This window comes from Eubalaena glacialis, chromosome X (genome assembly GCF_028564815.1).
Source record: "Eubalaena glacialis isolate mEubGla1 chromosome X, mEubGla1.1.hap2.+ XY, whole genome shotgun sequence".
Lineage (NCBI taxonomy): Eukaryota > Metazoa > Chordata > Mammalia > Artiodactyla > Balaenidae > Eubalaena > Eubalaena glacialis.
The window spans coordinates 95914843-95935563 of NC_083736.1; the positions used below are offsets into that span (position 1 = coordinate 95914843).

The 20721-nt window shown below is 41.1% G+C and overlaps 2 protein-coding genes across 3 annotated transcripts in view; one reads left to right on the forward strand and one right to left on the reverse strand.

Moving 5' to 3' along the window:
• MORF4L2 (mortality factor 4 like 2) lies at positions 1–12506 on the reverse strand. Of its 2 annotated transcripts, none has more exons than XM_061178306.1 (4): positions 12415–12506; positions 9576–9664; positions 2944–3047; positions 1–1339 (listed from the first exon to the last, which is right to left on the reverse strand). In XM_061178306.1, the coding sequence occupies exon 4, from the start codon at positions 1313–1315 to the stop codon at positions 449–451; it is 867 nt and encodes a 288-aa protein (XP_061034289.1). In that variant the 5' UTR covers positions 1316–1339; positions 2944–3047; positions 9576–9664; positions 12415–12506; the 3' UTR covers positions 1–448. The 2 variants fall into 2 exon arrangements, with proteins under 2 accessions (XP_061034289.1, XP_061034288.1); XM_061178305.1 differs by lacking the exon at positions 12415–12506 and adding an exon at positions 11088–11309.
• The window catches only part of TMEM31 (transmembrane protein 31), a 23508-nt gene continuing 14397 nt past the window's right edge, over positions 11611–20721 (forward strand). Inside the window, 1 exon segment of the mRNA XM_061178307.1 lies at positions 11611–11736. The gene's annotated coding sequence lies outside the window, so the exon portion shown is untranslated.

Genomic DNA, 20721 nt, shown 5'->3' on the forward strand with positions numbered 1-20721 from the left:
TTGCAGAGGATGGGCTGTTTTACTTCAAGCACCATAAAAAAAAGAGCACAAATGCATGGGTTTTCGGGTATATACATTAAGTTGAACCTTTGGCACTAGGAATCAGGGCATTTTTTTCACGTAGCATTTAACACATATTAGAAAACTGTGTAGTGTCAAAGGGATAGAACCACCAGCATTCAAGCAATGTTGTCAACTAGGCAATAAAATGTTCTACTGAATGTTTCTTCTTTGTCTAATTACTGCGTACACTGGTAGCAACTTTGAAATGAGAAAAGGAGCTTGCACTCCTTTTATTTTCTGTTTAGAACAAAACAGAAAACAAACTGAAACATAAGCCCTGTTATACATTAACAATTTTAAAGAACATCAATTATACAAGAAAAAGACTAAGAACAAAAAGAGTGTTTACAGATACCAGACATAACAGTGAGTGGTCAGTAGACCCTCACAGGGCTTTGCGGTGGTACTCAGCAGAAGCCACTTTATAATCACTGGCAGTAAAGAGAGACGCAGCATTCTTTGCCAGATATTTTAGGAAATCATGCAAATAGCCCAACAATAATGCAAGGCTCTTCTCATCAAGGGGCGTGTATGCCAACATCGCTCCAATTCTTACAAATAATCTCAGTAGGTGTGGCGCCCCATAAACCTGGGACATCGGCGCATCAGGGTGAGCCAAGAGGATTTCGGCATACTGGGGCCTCTCAAATTTGTAGAGCAGCTGAGTGCCCAACATCACATTGAAATACTCTTTTATTCCTGCCACAACTTCATTAACTGCATACTCCTTATTATCAACATTTCCCTGCGATTTCTTGCAATTAGCATACTCTTCCAGAATGGCATCTACATTTTTCTTAGCAGGGAGTTGAAACAGCTGCTTCTGCCTGGTAACTAAGTCCCAGTCCTCAACAAGCCATGGTTTTAATTCTTCTGGAATCTTCACTTTAACTTCCATTCTATTCTTAAATGCCTCCTCACTTTCAACGGTGGGGTCTGCCCGGGCCCTTTTCTTCCGAGGTGGCTGAGGTGCTTCGCTGGTGCTGCCACCATCTCCGTTTCCAGGGGTCTTCTGTTTGTTCTTTCTTGTCTTCCTCACGGACCCTGAAGGGGGGTTCTCTGCAGAGCGACCCCCCCATCTGCCTGGGAGTGCTGCTTCCAGATTCTTCTGCTGGGGACCAGCTGTCTTCTTTCCCGAGGAGGCCCCTCTCATCTTACTTCTCTGCATGTTGCTTCTAGTTGGTTTTTTGAAGTTGTCTTCGTCTGCAGATTGTTGTCCACGAGTTTGAGAACCCTGCTTTCTGGAACTCATTCAACCCTGTTTTTATTCCAACCACTGTAATATATAAAGTATTTTACTTGGTTGTTTTCTATGGCGACCTTTAACACACCGTGCTTCCTAAAAACCTATCAAAGCACAACACACGCTACTCTCTTGGAATTTGGATTTCAAATCCTATTTCAGGGCCAACCAATTAATTGTAAGTGACTTACTACCTCTTCTCTCTCTTTGATCCTCACTACCACCCACCCACTACTCTCAGCCCACCCAATCACTCATCAGACCTGCCCATAAATTAGCTTTTCAATGCCACGCAAAAGACAGGAATATAATTTTAGCGAAAGAATGAATTAAACTACAAAAGGCAGTGGAACTGAAATTCAAGACTTCTGAACAGGAAAATGACAAGATGAAAGAAACAAGAAAGATTAACTTAGGTGGCTGGAGGCAAAATGAGTAACAGCAAAGGTTTTTCTGTAAGTCCAGTAGGCCTGAACTAAGCTGATGACAGAGTCAAGAGAAACTGAATATAGAACTTGGTAAATGAAGGAGAGGGAGGAGTCAAAGGTGCCTCCACAGTTTTAAGCCTGAGTAATTAATGAATTAATAAAAGCACTAATTTTTAATGGTTAGTTTGGAATCAGCAATAAAATAATAGGAGCGAGCGCCCGATCTTATTTTTTTTTTTTTTTGGGAGAACACACACCAAGTTTGATTGGGGGGAAGCGGAGTATTTACAGAGGCAGGTAGACGAGAAGGGAGTCACACAGGTTGGGGAGATGGTGGGTACAAGGCAGACAAGGATATAGAATGACCCCTGCACCCACCCTAACCCCAGGAACCCCACCCTAACCTCATCCATTCAGTTAGTCATCATACATTACTGCTTATCTGCTTCTGGACATGTACTATGCTAGGCGCTAGGGATTCGAATATCTAAAGTGACAATTATAAAACAACAAGGTTAGTAAAGTGATAGTTATAGGCACAGAATATTTTCGGAGCAAACAAGAAATGCTACCGAACACCACTTTCAGCAATAGCTTGTTGGAGGAGATAATAAATTGGTGAGGGATAAAGTCAGTGATGACTGCCAGGGTTTTGAGAATGGGTGATTAGGTCATAGTATTATCACCAAATGAGACTGCATCTAGAGGAGAAGGAAATGGATTAGAGAGGAAAGAAGTTCAGTACTAGATGTAGTAAGTGTGAGGTATGGAGTCAAACAAATGACTTTAAAGCTTAGGTGAGAGGTCAAAACCAGAAATGGAGATTTGAGAGTAATCCTCATATAGCTGGTAGTAGAAGAAAAACTGAACCAAGTACAGAATTCTGGAAAAACCTAAGAAAGAATGGTATTTAAGGGGTGAGGAGAGGGAGAGAGGGAGGGGGGGAGAGAGAGAGAGAGAGAGAGAGAGAGAGAGAGAGAGAGAGAGAGAGAGAGAGAGAGAGAGAGAGAATAAAACAAAAAGGTCAGAGCAGCCATATGAGAATTAGAAGAATGTTATTTTGGAAGCCAAAGTAGTTGAGAGTTTCAAGAAGGAAAAGAGATAATCTACACTGTAAAATGCAGCAGAGAGGGTTAGTGAGATAAAGATGAAAAAACAGTGTTCTGTGATTCTTACGGTATGACAGATTAAACAAGTCCTTTGACTTACATAATCCTCTTCCTTCTTTCCCTTCCAAAAACTCCTAGTGTTTTCCCAGATGGAATCTTACAGGTCTTCTGGGATGTCTGGAGAGATGAGGTGGGAGACACAACCTAGAAAGGAAAGCAGACATCAGCAATGAAGATAAACTTTTCTGAAATACTGGGAAAAAAATCTAATTTAAAAACATGTGGTTTACAATTGTGATATCAAAGAAAATACATGAGTTCTGCTGTTAGACATACTTCTACTTCAATAAGGCTCTGCCATTTATGGGTTGTGAGGCTCTGGGCAAGATATGTAAGCTCTCTTAGCCTGTTTTTTCATCTATGGAATGTAGCAAATTACCCCTAGCCTTCACAGGTTCTTGTTAAGAATTTCATAAATACGATGTGGCTGAACAGCTAGCACGGTACCTTGCAGGAATACCTGCATATGTGAACATGGATACAAGGATGTTCACTGCAGTGGTGTTTGTAATACTGAAGAACTGGAAACAAATATTCTTCAACAGGGAAATGGTAATAGAAATTATTATGTATGCACACCATGGAAGAACATTCAAATGAATTAAGCAGAGATCCATGTACTGACATGGAAAGATGTTCAATTATACACTATTAGGTAAATAGGCAAGTTGCATAATAATGTGTACAAGAGGATCCCAGAGATAGCACAAGTGGAGAAATAACAATATTTTAGACAGTTTTTATGAACAGTGAGGTTCAATTTCTATGTTTTAAACTGATGTGTATAAAAATACATAGGAAAGTTGGGAATTCCCTGGTGGTCCAGTGGTTAAGACTCCGCGCTTCCAATGCAGGGGGCCCGGGTTCGATCCCTGGTCAGTGAACTAGATCCCACATGCCGCAACTAAAAAGATCCCACACACCGCAACTAAGACCCAGCGCAGCCAAATAAATAAATAAATATTTAAAAAAAAATACACAGGAAAGTAACTAGATGAATAAACACCACACCATTAAAGCCAGGGTAACCTCGGGGAAAGAACGAGATATGATGGTGGGCAAGCCTTAAACCAGGTTTCTCTGGTAACTACAATTTTAACCCACAGAAAAAAAGCCCTTTTGCCAATCGCTAGCCCCTAAGATTATGTGGGCAGGTGTCAGGGAATCCGTGAAGAGGAAATGAGGTGAGAAATGCCAGAAAACTAGAGCTGTGAATCAGGGAAGCCAGTTATTGGCGAGAGAGGCCTGGGTTCTATCACTAAGCAAATGATATCCTCTGACAGAACACAAAGCTCTCAGCAGAAATCAGAGCAAAGGTGCTCCTCAGAGAGCATCAAGATCTGTGAATACAGACACTGACCCTGTGGGAATCAGAAACTTTCTGGCTGAGAGGGATATATAGACACATCCTGTGAAGGATCAGAGAGTGGCCAGTGTTTCATGGCATTATATTGTAAGCTACCAAGCTTACAAAGTGTTTCTAAAAAAAATTTATTGTGACTGGGACAGAGGGGACACAGTATGTGTGGATATCAGAGAATTTAGTTAAGTTATATAGGTGAAATCCAGAAAGCCTACCTGGGGGCTAATAATGCGCAGACCTTCCACAAAACAAGGGTATAGTTAAAATACAAACTAAAGAAAGCAGGATGACCCAGTGCCAACCAGACTGTAAAACACACAGAAGTAGAGCCAGGCTGCATAGGAACTCTTTTGGAAGTCACACTGGTCATCAGCAATTCCTTAGTGAGGAACTTGAGAATGATCCCTGAACCTACTGTATATCCTTGGCATTGATTACATATATTTATGCACAAGAAAATTACAACAAGGAATTCTACCTGGCTCTCATTAAGTGGGTGAGTTCCATCATTCTCTACAAATTCTATTTTTCATATAAAGTCCCAAGTTGAATGAAATACCTGACATGGTACAGAAAAATACCCACACGAGTCAAGATTTTTGCCCAGACTGAATAAAGCCAGGGAAGCAGCCTTTCTAAGAATTGTCTCAGTACCTTTATTTTCATCTGAGTATCCTACAGATCAAGCAACTATTACTACCTGGAGTAGGAAGCCAAACATCAGAGGGAAGACCCATCCGTTTGATGTCTGGCTCCTACCTGTAATACAAATTTATGGAGTTTCATTAGGGTCACTGTACTTTGTACCTCCCTTCCTAGAAGCTTACATTACTCCATGGCTTGGTGGCAGACGTGCTGTGCATATTCCTCATTAAAAACGTTAACACTATATATTGCTTTGAGCTGTTTTAAACTTCAAATCTGCCAGTTTCTGACTTTATTAACATCGTTTACTGGCTTTGTATACCCACTCTTAACTCCAATCATGCTTCCTCCCTTCATCTCCCTCATCTAAATATCACGAAAGTCCCATTTCCTCTTTAAATTTCCTAACTACTCTAGCCCACCTTTCACTCCCATCGCCAGTGTCATATGAAGCCGTTAGTACTCCACAGCTTAGTATTTAAATGTTTCATGTGTTAGTTTTGCTTATGGAACTACATCATTAACCTCCATTTGCCATAGGCCTTGTGTAATATGTATCTTGTGCTTTTTGCAGTAGCACTTAGGTCCCTGGTGGGTATGGTATACATTAGTGAATCAGTGAGGAGGTGATTCAACACATGGGGAAAATGGAAGCACAAATTAGGGACGACAGTCATCAAATATTTTTCCACTTGTTCCCTACAGGTCAGCTCTAGGGTATGCCAGATATTGAGAAAACACATCCGTATGTTTGCCTTAGTTTTCTATCTTCAATTTCTGTGTAAATACTTGGAGGTAACCTCATCCTGGTATTAAATCAGATTTTCACTTAAAGTGACCCTCCCCCTCAATCTATCCTGTAAGTAAAATATCTTTTGCCCTCATTATTCCTTTAAGATTCCCAGATGCAGATTTAGTAGGTTAAGAGGTAATATGTTTGTTCCCAAATTACTTTCCCCACAAGTTGTACCAATTTTCAACCTCACAACTCTGGTCGGCACCGTCTATCCAGCACTGTAAATCTGATAAGGAAAACGGGTGTATCTGCTCAGCTTGTATTTTTTATTAGTGGTTTTGACATTTAAAAAATGTGTTTCCTGGCCAGTTATATTTTACTTGTCCTCTGCCCATTCATTTTGAGTTGGTTCTTAATGAGTTTAACATTTACAGTTGTTTATCAATTATATTGGGCAAATATTTCCCCTAGTTTAGTGTCTGATAAGATTAAGATTTGTATGATGAAATATGTGGTTTTTCCTTCCATTAAGCTTAAAGATTAAGATGACATTTTAATGGATTTGTTTATATTTTAATTCCTTAATCCACCCAGAAATTATTTAAATTGTGAACTGAAAATATATATTCCTCCCGCCCGAGTAATTAATTTTGTGGTAGCATTTGAGTAATAGCTCCTTTACGTAATTATAAATACCAGAATATATAAAGATGTGGGCATTCTCCCCTTACCACCTCCCCTCCCCACCTCAATCCCAGAATGAGTGTGTATGCTTTCAAATCTTTTTATGTACACATTCACACAAAAACCTACCTTTAAAACTAAATGTGTCTGTTCATATTGTGAATATGTATCATGCATTTACTTGATTTGTCTTGAAAAATGTGATACATATTGCTCCCCACCTTTTCTCACTTTATCACGGCCATCTATATCCACACATACCTAGCTCATTCTTTTTAATATCCGCATCATTCTATAATCTCCACATAATATAATTTAACCAGCCCCATATAAATGAACATTTAGGTTGTTTCCAATACTTCATTATTATAGAAATGCTGTAACAGACATCAGTGTACAGACATATTAGCATGTTAGGTAAGTATTCAGGACATTCTCAGCAGTGGAACTGCGCAAAGGATTTGCTTATTTACAACTTTGATGACATAGAGGCAAATTAATTTGTAAAGAGCTGTTTTAATTTGTACTCCCAGCAAAAACGTTAAAGTTCATTCACCCACACCTTCAGCAACACTGGATAAACATCTTTTTGGAAAAAAAATTGGGGGGGTCCAATCTAGTATGTAGTAAGATGTTTTTATTTGCATTTGTGTGATACTGAGCATATCTTCAGACATTCATATGTATCTTTTTCTTATGTAAATATTTTGTCCTCGTTTCTACTAGGTTGTTTTGCCTCTTTCATTGACTTCTAATAATTAAATACTAAGGTTTTTTGGTATGTTGGAAATATTTTTTCCAAACTGTCATTTTTCTTCTAAGTGGGTCTCTCTGTGTGTATAAGAAACACGAATGTGTCAACCTTTTCCTTTGTGAACTTTGGCATGTCATGCCGGGGGAAAATGCTCCCAAATCAATATTCTAAATGACTTCCTATATTATTTCTCAGTATTTTTATAGTTTCTTCCAAATATACAGCTAATTTTTCCTAGTATTAATTATTAGAGCCTATCCTTTCCCCACTGATTTGAATTGCTGATTTATAACATTCTAAATTCCTAGAGTTCTATGGGTCTTTTAAGGTACTCTCTTCCCAATGATTTTTGATTATTCAATTTTTAAAGGTATCACCGTTTCTAGGTCATCTGTTCTGTCACAGTGATGTCTGTTCTCACACCAGTATCAACACTGGTTTAATCATCATAGTTTAAAGATATAAATATTGCCCTGGAATAACACTTGTAAATGGGTTCCAAGGATGTTTGATGCAGTATAATTTGAAACAGCAAAACACTGGAGTCAACCTAGAGGACTATCAATGGTGATTTGGCAAAACAAAATGTGGTTTATCCATTACATGGACTATAATGCTAGTTAAAGGAATGCCACTGTGAATGGAATCAGAACTCTATGAATGGATGTGAAGATATCAAGACAATTTGTTGAATAAAAATAGCAAGTTGCAAAACAATACCTATAATGTGACACCATATTTATGTAAAAGAAAACACAAAACAATATTTTATATGTATCCATATACATTTTTTAAACAGGTACATAATTAGAGATCTCGAAGGAAATAGAACTGATAATAGTGGTTAACTCTGGGGAGAGTAAGAGAATTGGAGGTATGAGAAAAGGAAACCTGGGCCTACTCTGTAATATTTTAGCTTTTTACATTACAAGGAGACTGATTCATATGATCAATTATGTGACTAAAGATTTATATTAAAATACACATATTTAAAATTCATAATGATTTTCTGATGTATTCTTATCCATGGTTCTAACACACAGCTAGACTTTTCAGTTAATTATCATCGTATGTCGTATACTTTGTAGGCATTCCATTTGAACTGGTTTCCTTCCCCCCTTCTAGGTTCTGCCCATCCTCAGAGGCCCTGGTCAAGGTCCTTTTCCTCCTTGAGGCTTTCTCCATTTCAGGCTACCTTGACCCTTGTCTTCTCTGAGCTGCTACTGGCCTATCAGTACACCTCCCTCCCTTTCACCTTTAATCATTCTCCAAATGGCCTCCCGTAAAGGGGTTCTGTGCCTACCCATCTGTTGCATCTTTCCCACCAGGGCAGTGCCCTTCTCTGCAACCTAGCTTTCAGAAGAAAAAAAAGTAAAAAGGAAAATATCGTGACTCCATGGGAAAATAAAGCTGTCAAGAGACTGAAAAACCTTCCTTCATCTCCTCATGCAAATGATGGGCCATTCAGGAATACAGACTCCAAATGCTGACATTTTTGTGTATGAATGTGTCACAAGTGAGTGTGAACAATATCTCCAACAGTTTGTTGGAATAAACCTTTAAATGCATATACACCATGTCAGTTACATTTACATCAATTCTGGATCTTGGAACACTTCCTTTATGTTTAACAGATATTTTTTGAGTCTGAGACAAAAGAGGAATGATATAAAAGCTGTTAGCAGACTGAATATGGTTATGATTTGCTAGTTAAAATTATAGCTCCTGGAAATTCCCTTATAAATAAACATGATCAACATACTCAGTATCTTTCTAGATTGTTAGGGTAAGTCAGAAGTTATAATTTCAGAATTCAGTTCTAGTAGTAACTGCTGCTTCTGGAAAATCAGGAGAGAAACCAACAGTATTATTATTATTATTTACAACTCCAAAAAGGTATCTACTGCTTTTATTAACATGTGTGTGCACATGTGCACGTGTGTGTAAAACAGGATGAAGAAGGACTAAGAGTCATAATTATTAAATCAAACACTTATATGTGCCAAACAATGTCCTGTAATTTTACATGTAATTCCCTCAACAATCCGATGAAGTAGGAACTGTTATTATCTTTATTTTACATATGAGGAAATTTAGAGACAAAGCGAGTAAGTATCTTGCCAGGATCACACAATAAGTGGCAGAGCCAGGATTTATATTCAGGAAGTCAGTATTTGCTCTTAACCACTAAATTATGCTGCATGTGGGATGCCACAAAGTAAAAAAAAAAAAAGGATGTATGGAGCTAACTATAGGGGATCAATTACAGTATCTTTTATCAAGGAATGTAAAATTATACAGCCCTCTGTTGTTTAGGCACTTTCTATACTGGAAGCACAAATGGACTTAGCTCCATCCTTCCCTTCTTAGAATGTAGAGTGCTTTCCTAGACAGGCGCTTATTAATCCTCAAAATATTCCTGGACAGTTAGGAAGGTTATGTGGAATTATCTTGTTTGCAAACTGAGGCCAGGAGAAGGGAGGCACTTACCCAAGATTCTGTAATCAGGGATGTTCTGCAATCAGGATCAGATCTTCTGATCCTCACTATTCAGCAAACTGAGCTTTTCTGATGGTAGCCTAGAAGGTCAAACAAGGGGACAGGAAAGGACATAAAATAAAAAGATATGAGATGAACGTTTTCTTTTCCATCAATGCGTTTTATCACACACAAAGGACACCAAAGCTGATAAATAATGTACAAGTGTTTTTTTCCTTTCTTGTGGTTACATTTTCAAATTTACTTTATTGTACATTTACCCTGATTTTTGATAAAGTAATTTGTTTTTGCTTTTTTAAAGTACTTTTTATTAAGGATAATTTCAAATGGATAAAAATGTAGGGGGAATAATATTATAAACCTATGCGAATGTATAATCCAGCTTCAACAATTACCAACTGAAGGCCATCTTGTTTTATCTATAACCCCACCCACTGCTCCCCCCCACTCCGTTTTTTTCAAGCTCACTGAAGAGCTGACTTTCTGTATTTTATTATGGAAAATTTCAAACATATACCAAGGTAGACAGAATAATATAAGGAATCCCATATGGCCATCACTCAGCTTAAACGATTAACTTAGGGCCAATTTTGTTTCATCTATACCCCTCCCCACTTCCCCCTACCGCTGAGCTTATTTTGAAGCAAATCCTAGACATCAACGTATTTTGAAGCCAATCTGAGACATTTTATTATTTAATCCATATTTTCGTATATTATCTCTACAAGCTAAAGACAATTTGAAAACATAACCACAATACCATTACAACGTCTAAAACATCGTCATTAATTCTTTAAAAAACATCAAATATCGAATCCGTCTTCAAAATTTCCCGATGCGTGTTAAACATTTTTTTTTTAATAGTTGGTGTGTCCGAATCAGGATCCAAACAAGGCCTACTCCTCGCATGCGGTTCACCTCCAGCTCGCTCTCATTCTCCATCTCTCCCCACCCCCACGCCGCTTTTTTTTTTTAACTTTTCAATATGGAAAATTCCAATCCCCGCTATTTTGAGGTAATTCCCAAATAAATTATTTCATCGGTAAAGATTGATACGTCTCTCTTATATCTCGAATTTCTTCTAGGGAAGGGAGTGATGGGCAGGAAAAGCACTGTAATGAACGACTTTACATAATTTTATGTTTTTTCTCATTCTATTACCCGGGTTTTTCTCTCCACAATAATAGCTAATATCTTCCGGAGCCAGGCTTCGTATTAAGTTATTATACGCACTACATTACCTCGCTTTCGTATATTACACGCACTAATATACAGCACACGCCTCGGAGGCACACGTCTCTGAGGTAGATACTATTATTATCACCACTTTACAAACATGGAAACCGAGACGCAGAAAGAACAGCAGCCAGCCCAAGCTGGGCGTTGGCGAGTAGGAATTTGAATCTAGCTCTGCCCGATTGTAAAGCCATTAGTTAATCTTGCCTATATACGCGACGATAAGAGGAAATCGTCAACCCTTTCTCCCCACCCCCACCCCGAAACCTGAAACGAGAATCCAGCTCTTTCCAGCAGCCGACGTGTGATCACTGCCGACCCTCCAACCGCCATAGTAAAGCCAGGTTTCTCTGGCAACTGATATCCATAGGCAGACACGTCACCCTGGAGGCGGGTTTATGCCCTCCAGCCAATCACAATCGTCTTGTCTAAGTTTTAGAATGTTCTATAACCAAATGATTGGACGAAGCCCACCACGTCAACAATGACACTTCGCCGCAGTGAAGGCGGGTGCTAGCAGCCTGCTTCTTCACGGTTAAGGCTTGAAGCAAACCAATCACCTTCCTCCTTTAGTGCGGGCTCTGGCCAATGATGTTCGCCCTCTTAGGTTCTTAGCCCGCCCTCCAAAAGCGCGACAGCAGTTGGGTCATAAGTCTATAGGGCAGGGTGTTCACGTGGCCTACTTTCACGACCCAGAGTTCCCCAGACCAGAGGTTTTTTTTTTTTTTTTTTTTTTTCCTGCAGGGAGGCATTATGGGTTTTTTTTTTCCCACTGGGAAAGGAAGTGTCTACGTGGCCTGCGGAAACAGGATGGGCGGAAATGAGCTAAGGTTCCCGCGAGTGGGGAAGCGCTAGGTCAAATCTGGGGCCACGCCCCCGAACCTGTTGCACAACTCTTGGAGGAAAAAAAAATAAGGTAGAGTGGGGGTTTTGATGTGTGTGCGAGTTGGGGTGCGGGGGAGCGCTGCGGGCGCGCAGTGTCAGGGCGTCTGCGCGCAGGCGAGCCCACGTGGCCTTGGGGTTGGCGTGTGCGTGAACGCCAGGCCTCGTGGCGCTGGAGGTAGCTGGTGTGCGCAGGCGTGCGCCCCTAGCGTTGGGGCCGGTGTGTGTCCCGAAGCGGGTGCATGTGCGTGTGTGCGCGCGTAGGTGCGCGCGCTCTACGGATAGTTTTCTACTTTTGTGTATGTTTGAAAATTATTCTCAGGAAAAGGAAAATTAAGTAATTAAGGCAAGGCGACCGTAATTGAGATAAAGGGTCTTAGCTAGAAATATTTCGGTGTCCCCTATCGATTTTAGACCCTAAAAATACACTTTCTTCCCACGTCTTTCTCCACGTCAAAATCCTGTTCTAAACCGTAGCCCTCCAGCGGTGAAGAGCCAAACCCTCCCATTCTCATATTAGCAATTCCAAGAAGCAGCTTATTGGTGTTCCCTAATAGCCTTCCCCCCCAACCCCCGCTCCCTCCGCCCTCCCCTCCTCAAGTTGCTTCCAATTCTCCTGGCACAAACAATTTTCTGCTGAGAATATCTATATACGACAGACTTCCCCTCCACTAGGGACTCCGAATTTCTGTGGGGGCTGAGGCTCTCTTACCTTTTTGTCCTGATCTCCAGGCAGAGTGCTCTTCAGGCAAGTACGCACTCTTAATTTTCCAGAAAGTTCTCTGGGTGAGGTTTATACCTATTGAGTTTGCCACTAGATGCCGCCAAATTCCAGCAAAGGATTGGCTGTTTGGTCCCTGGAATTATGGGATCCCCCCCTTTTCTGATTTGTTGAACTCTCCAATCTGTAGAGATCATATATATCTTTCATTGCTAGGGAAAAATCAAATTAACTTCTGTTACTAGCCCCACAAGGCAGGGGACTATGGCCCTTGATTCAAATGTTTTACCTCATTTCTTTCCTTCTTTCCTCCTTAAAAAAAATCCTCCCCCCATCTCTCTCTTCTTTCCTACTTGCCTTTTGCGGGTAGGGGGCGGTCAGAAATGATAAATGACCCCAGGCACTAATGCTGATGAGATTCTAACCCTTTCTGTGGGGTTAAGATCTTCTCTTCAAATGCCGCCCCCCCCAAAGGGAAAATATAGATGGCTGTTTCGTCAGTAAAGACGTTTCCCTTTATTGGACTTGGACCCTGGTATTGAAAACTGATCTTTTTACTTTTGAAATTATGATTAGATATGTATGTTTTCACCCTATTTTCTGTAGTGGTACTGTTAAACTATTATGTTTTTGGAGTCAGAGGCCTAATTTTAAACCCCATTCCACACTTACTAGTTCTGAGAACCTGGGATTAATGTTCTGTGATCCTCAGTTTTTTTCATGCTTTCTATATTTTAGATGCTGTGTCATATCATTCACATGGATATTCTTTTATTCTTCACAAAATCCTTATTAGATGCATACTAATAAATGAACATCAAACAACAAAAGTTATACCTCTTTCAGTTATAGATCTTACACATGTGTGCATGCATGCACGTGTGTGCTCATGAACACACACAAGCACACACCCGGAGAGGGCAGGATTTAGAGCAGAAGTTCTCAAAGTGTTTCCCAGACACACCAATAGCATCGTTATCACCTTTTGGGAAGTTGTCAGAAATTTAGATTCTCACCTCCAACCTAATTAATCAGAAATTCTAGGAGTAGGTAGGGTTTGGCTATCTGTTATAACAAACTGTTCTGGTGATCCCAATGCACACTGAAGTTAAAAGCACTGCTTTGGAGGGCAGAAATACAATGCTTATTTTTGTACACTCCACTAGAGGGTACTACAGAATGTAAAGCAAAATAATAAATGCTGTATATGTTTTATTGAGACCCCCTGCGTGTTATCTGTCCCATTTCACAGATTAAAAACTATTGTGAAGAGGTGCCTATTATTTTCTCAGTGCATACAAAAGTTTGGGAACCAGAATTGAACTTTACCTGTCCTTCGAGCCCAAGCCTTTGACAGTACTGTGTTGTTCAGCCACAGTAGCTTGTCTTTCTGGGCCTCAAAATGCATCACAGACACCTTGTTCCCTGCCTTGGCTAACGTTGACTAGAGCATCAAGAAGAGGGCAGGGAAGCAAACCAAATAAATGGAAGTATTTTGATGATTTCATACCTTCCCTCATTTCCATTCTATAATAAAATATCACATGAAAGCTCATAAGTGTTTCCTTTCTTGCTTTTATATTTCCCACATGCTCTCTACCCTACAGTTATCTTTTTTAGTTTATGTCTAAACCTCTTCTATGTGTGGGGGAGGAAAAAGGATGGTGAGGAAAGACAGTTGTTGAAAGCAACACTCTATATATAGCTCTAACCCATTAATCTCAACAATAAGCCTATAAATTAGGTGATAATTATCCTTATTTTATAGATGATGAAAGTGAGTTCTAGAGACTATAATTATTTCTCTTTGGTTGTGTAACTTGTAAGTAGTAGAGCCTAGGTAATTCCTGGTGTATCATCTGACAGTACTACCCTGCTAAACTTTCTACTCCTTGTTTTGAATCTGATTTAGTTATTTACTATTTATGTGACTTTCAGCAAGTTCTTTAATTTTTCTGAGCCTCAGTTTCAACATATAGTAAATGGGAACAAATATTCCTGCTTCATAATCTTAGAGCTGCAGTATCCAATACAGTAACCACTAGACACATAGGTATTTAAATTTGAATTAGTTAAATTTAAGTAAAATTAAAAATTTAGTTCCTCAGTTGCACTAACCGCATTTCAAGGGCTCAGTAGCTACTTATGGCTAGTGTTAGTACCAAATTAGATATCAACAAATATAGAACATTCCCACCATCAGAAAGTTTTATGGGACAGTGCTGATTTAGTGTATATAAGGTATGTAAAAGGGCCTAGCTTAGTGTATATTTCATGGCAGGTGCCCAAGAAAAGTAATTTCCTCTGCTCTTGCCTTTCAGCGTCAGAGCTAGGTATATTCTCCTGTTTTATTGATGGGGTCCGGAGAGGGGAGTAACTTACCCACTATACTATATAACAGGGGATATATCTGGCATTGGGACCCACGTCTCCTGACTCTCCCTCCAATATTCTGTCTGGTAGACCTGTCCTTATGCTCTACTGAGTGAGGTCCTAAGGCCACGGGTGTGAATAATGTGAATTAAATTTGGAGTCAGGGTAGTAGCAGAAAAAGACATAGGAACTGAATGCCTCCTATGTGCCAGGCAGCACTATGCTCAGCTCTTTACATCAGTTATCTTAGTGACTCCTCACTGAAGCCCAGAGAAGTTAAATATTTACTCAAGTTGCCAACTAGTAAACAGCAGACCAAAGATTCAGACTTCTCTGTGACTTCAGAGCCCATGTTTTTTCTCATTATGCCATGGAACCCTCTCAAATGTGAATACTCTCCTGCCCCTTCCACTTACTAGTGGGATGAAGCTTCAGCAGATTCCTGACTCTTATTAGATCCTCAGAAAATGTGAGTTACTCTTCTTCCATTTGATTTTACAGCTGAATCAGTGTCTTCACAATCTGTGTCAACTGGAAGGGAAATATAGCTTTGGTCAATGTTTGGTTTCAAGGCCCAAGGCCAAACAGGCTATTTATGGTCGCAGCCTTCACAGAACACCTGATGGCTCTAAGATCTCTAAGTTAATTTTCAAGGCCACCATTTGCTCATATGATGCCTTTGTGCTAATTTGCCACCTGGGGGCAGACAAATTGCAGAGAAGTGTCCACTCTAGTGGAACAATGAGAAAAATGTTTTCTTTCTCAGGGATATTGGAGCTCCACCAGGGCAGTTGAAGAATGAATTTCAGCCTCCACTTGTTCCCTCTCAGTTGGGTACCCTTGTGCAGGGTACAACCTGCCCTGCCCAACAGTATCTGCTGGCCTTGCTTGTCTTACCTCGTGGCTAGGTCTGGAAGGTAGTGGTCAGTGTCTTCTGGAGGGTGGAGAGGGACACCAGTGTCTTCCCATGGCTTCTGGGTAGTAGATGAAATTGCTCCATTTTAAGGTTAATTTGATATTTTTTCATTTGGTTCTGACTAGCTTATTGGATGATTTTTAAAAGAATGCTTGGTTAATTTAAAAGTTTTAAAAAAACCTAATATTTCAAGGCTAAGCAAAATGGTATTTCTTTAATGTTTTTTCTATCTATTTGTACCTGCCTTGTTCTATAGGGATTTCATAAAACCAGTTCAGCAAATTAGTCTGGATCAGTTTAGTTTGCTAGCCCATGATAGACAGGGCCAACGATGGAACTAGTCATGGGAAAGTTTTATCCTTTTAGGGGTATCTATTCTCTTCTAGCTCCTCTCCTCTTCTGTAATCAACCCCCGCCCTGCTCCAACTGACCCATCCATGTGGCAGAAAGAGATTACTTCAAATGACTGAGAACCTGAATCTAATCAGTGTAGTCCTCAAGTGGCCTTGGGATGCCAGACTTGCACACAATCCCTTGGTTTCCCCTTCCTGAGTCAGTAGTTTAGCATGCGATTCACCAAAATGTGTGGCTTTGTGAACCACACACCTCACTTGGAATCATCATGTCAACTCATCCGTAGTACACATCGACCAACAGAGATGAGGACTGATTTCCCCCAGTGTATACTGACTCCTACAATCTGAGCATTGCCTCGAGAGGATGCCTTGAGCCCTTTTTCAGAGATAACTGTGTTCGTGCTTATAACCTGCACTCACAGTCCCCATTTTACTGGGAATGATAAAAGCTATGCCTTTTGAAAATTTCAGCTGTCGTATTAAAGAGGACAAGCCAGTAGCACTTAAAGTGCTGTGTCTTTAAATTGTCGAAGTTTAATGATGGGCACATGGGGGTTCATTATACTAGTCTTCCTACTTTTGTGTGTTTTTTGAAGGTTTCCATAATAAAACAGTTAAAAAAGACAAAAAAAAAAGAAAAATTAAAAGTGCTAAAAAAAAAAAAAAAGTGCTTCATCAGTCCCGGGAAGGAGAACACACATGGGATTCTCTTCTATTAACCAAGGGCTTGGGTGATAACATTTCATAGGAAGGTACCATGTAAAAATATGGGGAGGGGGGTATTTTAGATTGAAAAAGCTTCTGTGCTGGAAATCCTGAGAAGGTCTCCTAGAAGGGGAGACTCCTCCGGTCTGCAGTCCCTCTCTACCGGATCCCTGAAGAAGTGTTGCTATAATGAGCTACTGCAAGTGAGAGAAGTGAATCATCTCCCTCGGGCCTTTGGGAGTGGGGAGAGGGTGAAAACCAGGAAACAGGCCTCAGCTAATTGGTGAAAACTGTTAGCCAGTAGGCAGAGAAACACAGGCAAAGAGAACCTGGGGGCAAGAGAAGGGGCTTCATTCTCACCCCAGGTGAGTGCTGGAGAGGGCAAAGGTGCTAGGGAAGGAGGACACCAGGGAGCAGAATATGTGGCAAAGAGGCCCTCACTTGGGATCTCAAAGGATAGTCTTTGAAGGCTCCAGGCCCCATCTGATTTGCAGGTTTTAAAACAAGTGGGAAAGCCGTCTGAAGGCAAAGATTACATACGCACGCGAGTGTCCAAGGGCCTGGAACCTTGTCTGCTCAGCTTGGAAAGGCAGACTCAATAAAAGTACACTTTGAAAACTGGGTGGTTTGGTTCTTTTTTGTTGTTGTGTTTTTACTTCGACTGAGCAAGCGAGGGTGTTGGTGCACTGGTGGGAGTCAGAAGATATGGTTGGAGAGGTGGGGCACTGTGGAGTGTGGGGACCTAGGAGGACAAGTTCTTTCAAAGCCCTAAAGTTGAGGTAGCATGATTAGAGGCTGGGGCCAGAGAAGAGAGCAAGGGCAGTGCCTAAAAGGTACAAAGCCAAGATTCACCCAGCAGCTCCCAGGCCAGAGTTGTGGGTGGGATGTCAGTGAGACCCAGGCGGGTGCAGCCAGTTTTCAATAGAGCTGGTCTGTGAAACTTGGCTGGGAGGACAGAAGAAGATTGATGTTTGCTCCAGCGTGGGGCTGTCAGCTGTGCTCACCGCCTCACCATGGTCCCAGCTGTAAACAAAAGTCCTGGCCCTTCATGGCACTGCAGAGCAGTCCAGGCTGGTGTAAGTCTCTGAGGACAGCTAGACCATTTTCTCATCCTGGCTGACAACCAGAAGACAGAAGAAACAATAGAAGGTGGTGGTGGGAGAGGGGGCAGGATTGGAAGGGGGGTGAGAAGCAGTGACCAGTGGGAAGGAGCTGTTGATTTCGAATCTTAGGTCTTTGGATGCAAGTAGCACAAATCTTGTAGGGAAAGAAAACCTTTTCCTTGTCAGCTTCACAGATAATAGTGAATTATTAAAGGAGGCCTGCAGGGGCTCTAGTGCCTCATTCATTCATTCATTCATTCATTCAGTGAGTACCTTATGTGCTCATCACTGAGCTGGGTACCCTGGGTGATGCCAAAGTAATCGAAGACAGTTCATAAGTTTAAGGAGCTTACAAAGAGTTTGTGGTTATGTGTAAAGTTAAATAACAACACTAAATAGTGTATCTTTAAACGCTAAGTGAGAAACATGGAATAGGAGTTTAGAAGCAAGAGAAGCCATATCTGGGTGTGATCAGAAAAGGTGGGATTTGAGAGGGCCTAGAAAGATAGACATGATTTGACTAGAAAGAAACGGCACTTGGCATTCCAGGTTGAGACCAAAGCATTAGCAAAAAGGAGGACTGCTTTGGCTAAAGCAGAAGATTATTGTGATGGAGATTCTCTTCAACTCCTCACCCCCTCCAGCTCCTCACCATGCCTAACCCAGCCTTCAGGTCTCACCTGAAATGTCACTTCTTCACAGAGGCCTTCTTTGACCTTCAGGACCAGGTGAAGTGCCCTTGCTTTATGTTCCCCTTGGACCCACTACATTCCCCTTTTTCCATCGCCATCTTCATGTCATGTCCTACTCTTGTCTCCCTACAATTTGTTTCCCACACTGTGACTCAGAATGTTCTTGGCAAAATGCAAATCTGTTTCATTTTTTTCCTTTTAAAAACTCCCTTTGCTCTCTTTTCCCTCCTCTTATGTCCTTCCTGCTTCCCTCCCTCTCACTTTCCCCTCAGGTCATACCTTAAATGTCTGTGTCTCAGGGAAGCATTCCATGACACCTCTTCCCCCAGCTTCTACCATAATCAGGTCAATTCTCCCTCTTATATATCTTCATAATACTTTTTCCCTTTTACTATTCTCCACTAACTTACTACAGTTTGTCTCCTCCACCAGAATATAAGCCCTCTGAGGGCAGGGGCTATGTTTCTTCTTCACTGTGTTGCCCTCGTAGTTAGTACAGTGCCTGGCATATTGTGGTAGGTGCTCCACAAAAATTTATGAGTGAATCCAAGGGGGATGAGGCAATATTCATAGATGAAAGCCAGCTGAAGAGATTGTTCTCACATCTATGGGCAAAGTTTAAAAAACTTTCAGTGCTTTTGATTATGGGATGAAGAAATCATTAGGCAACACTGACTTTTTTTTTTTTTTTTTAAGGCCGCGCCATGCAGCATGCGGAGTCTTAGTTCCCCAGCCAGGGATTGAAGCTGTGCCCCCTGCGTTGGGAGCGTGGAGTCTTAACACTGGACCACCAGGGAAGTCCAACACTGACTTTTGAAGAAAACAAAACAAATAAAAAGCCAGTTCAAACTAACAATACCCAGAGAACTCCAACCTCAGCTTACCCTGAACCCTATCCTCCCAATTATCTTGTGGACTCATACTCCCTCCTTACCTGCTCCCCTACACCACTCCCTCCTCCAAAAACACAAGAAAACTTACTCTTTGGTCCTTCCAACCGGAGAGATTTAGCAGTAGGGCCAAATGCACTTACTTTCACAGGTGCGGTTGTTCATTGGGCTGGCATTTATTGCCCATCTCGGTTGTTTCAAACACTGTGCTCTTAGCTACAGATGAAGAAGGCCTTATTCCTACCTTAATGGGGTTCACAGTTGAGTGAACCTCTCATACTGATCACTCAGTTGATACCCTCAAATTGTTGAGTGAAGAACTTTGCCTTACCTGGGCTCAATTTGGGAGATTTTTTAGGGCACTAAGAGCCTGCAAAGGAGCTGAATCTCAGGGGTTGGTCCTCTGCGAAACTGGGGACTCAGTGAGACACAAAGAATGGATGCCAATCCACACTAGGTTTTCACCCTTCCAGGAGGAGGCTAAGTAGCAGGGTGAAGAATGTCTGGAAGGGCAGTCAGGTAGTAGCCATTCTTCAGCCTTATGAGGTTGTACCTAATAAGGCAAACGGGCCTCCAGTGTACACCCCTTGAGTGAAACAGAGTGAAGGAACTCAAGGAGTCACAGGAAAAGCAATTAGACTTACCAATAAAAATTGAGGAGCTGGCCTGCCCCCTGAAGTGAGCTGAAACAAAAATGTGGCTCCAAGAAACCTTCCAAAGGTCATCATAAAGCACCCACCTTCAGCCTGGGGTAGAGGTTAATGCCAGGGGATGGTTCCTTTTCATCTTAGATTTGGTTCCCAGATGGTTAGGAACATAACAAATGGGGATGTCAGAGAGGCAGTGCACTCCTGCCCCTGACCCCACCCCAAGGGAGAGTAAAGGGAAGCAGTGGATACTGTTTTGTAGCTACAGGCCTAACTGGTTATCTCTTGCTTGAGGGATAACATCAAACATAGTGCCAGTGAAGTTTTGAAGATATATTCATTAGTTTTTACCCATTCTCTCTCCCTTGAATCCTTTACCCTGAAAATGAATCCACCACCAGGGTATCAGAGAGAGAGGAATACATAAGTAGCAGATAGACATGAATGAGATTAATTTCCATGACTTGTTACTCTACTCTGTTAGGTGGCCTTATGTGAATAGGGTTCATACATCTGAAATTTGAAATTCTAAGAGATGGGACCGGAAAGGTTAACTCCAAAGTCAATGGAGTATTTTTCAAAGAAGGATAATGATGTATTAGTGAAAAGTCACATT

Bases quoted from the DNA above. Each gene is read 5' to 3' on its own strand.
- MORF4L2 (XM_061178306.1), bottom strand. From the start codon at position 1,315: ATGAGTTCCAGAAAGCAGGGTTCTCAAACTCGTGGACAACAATCTGCA.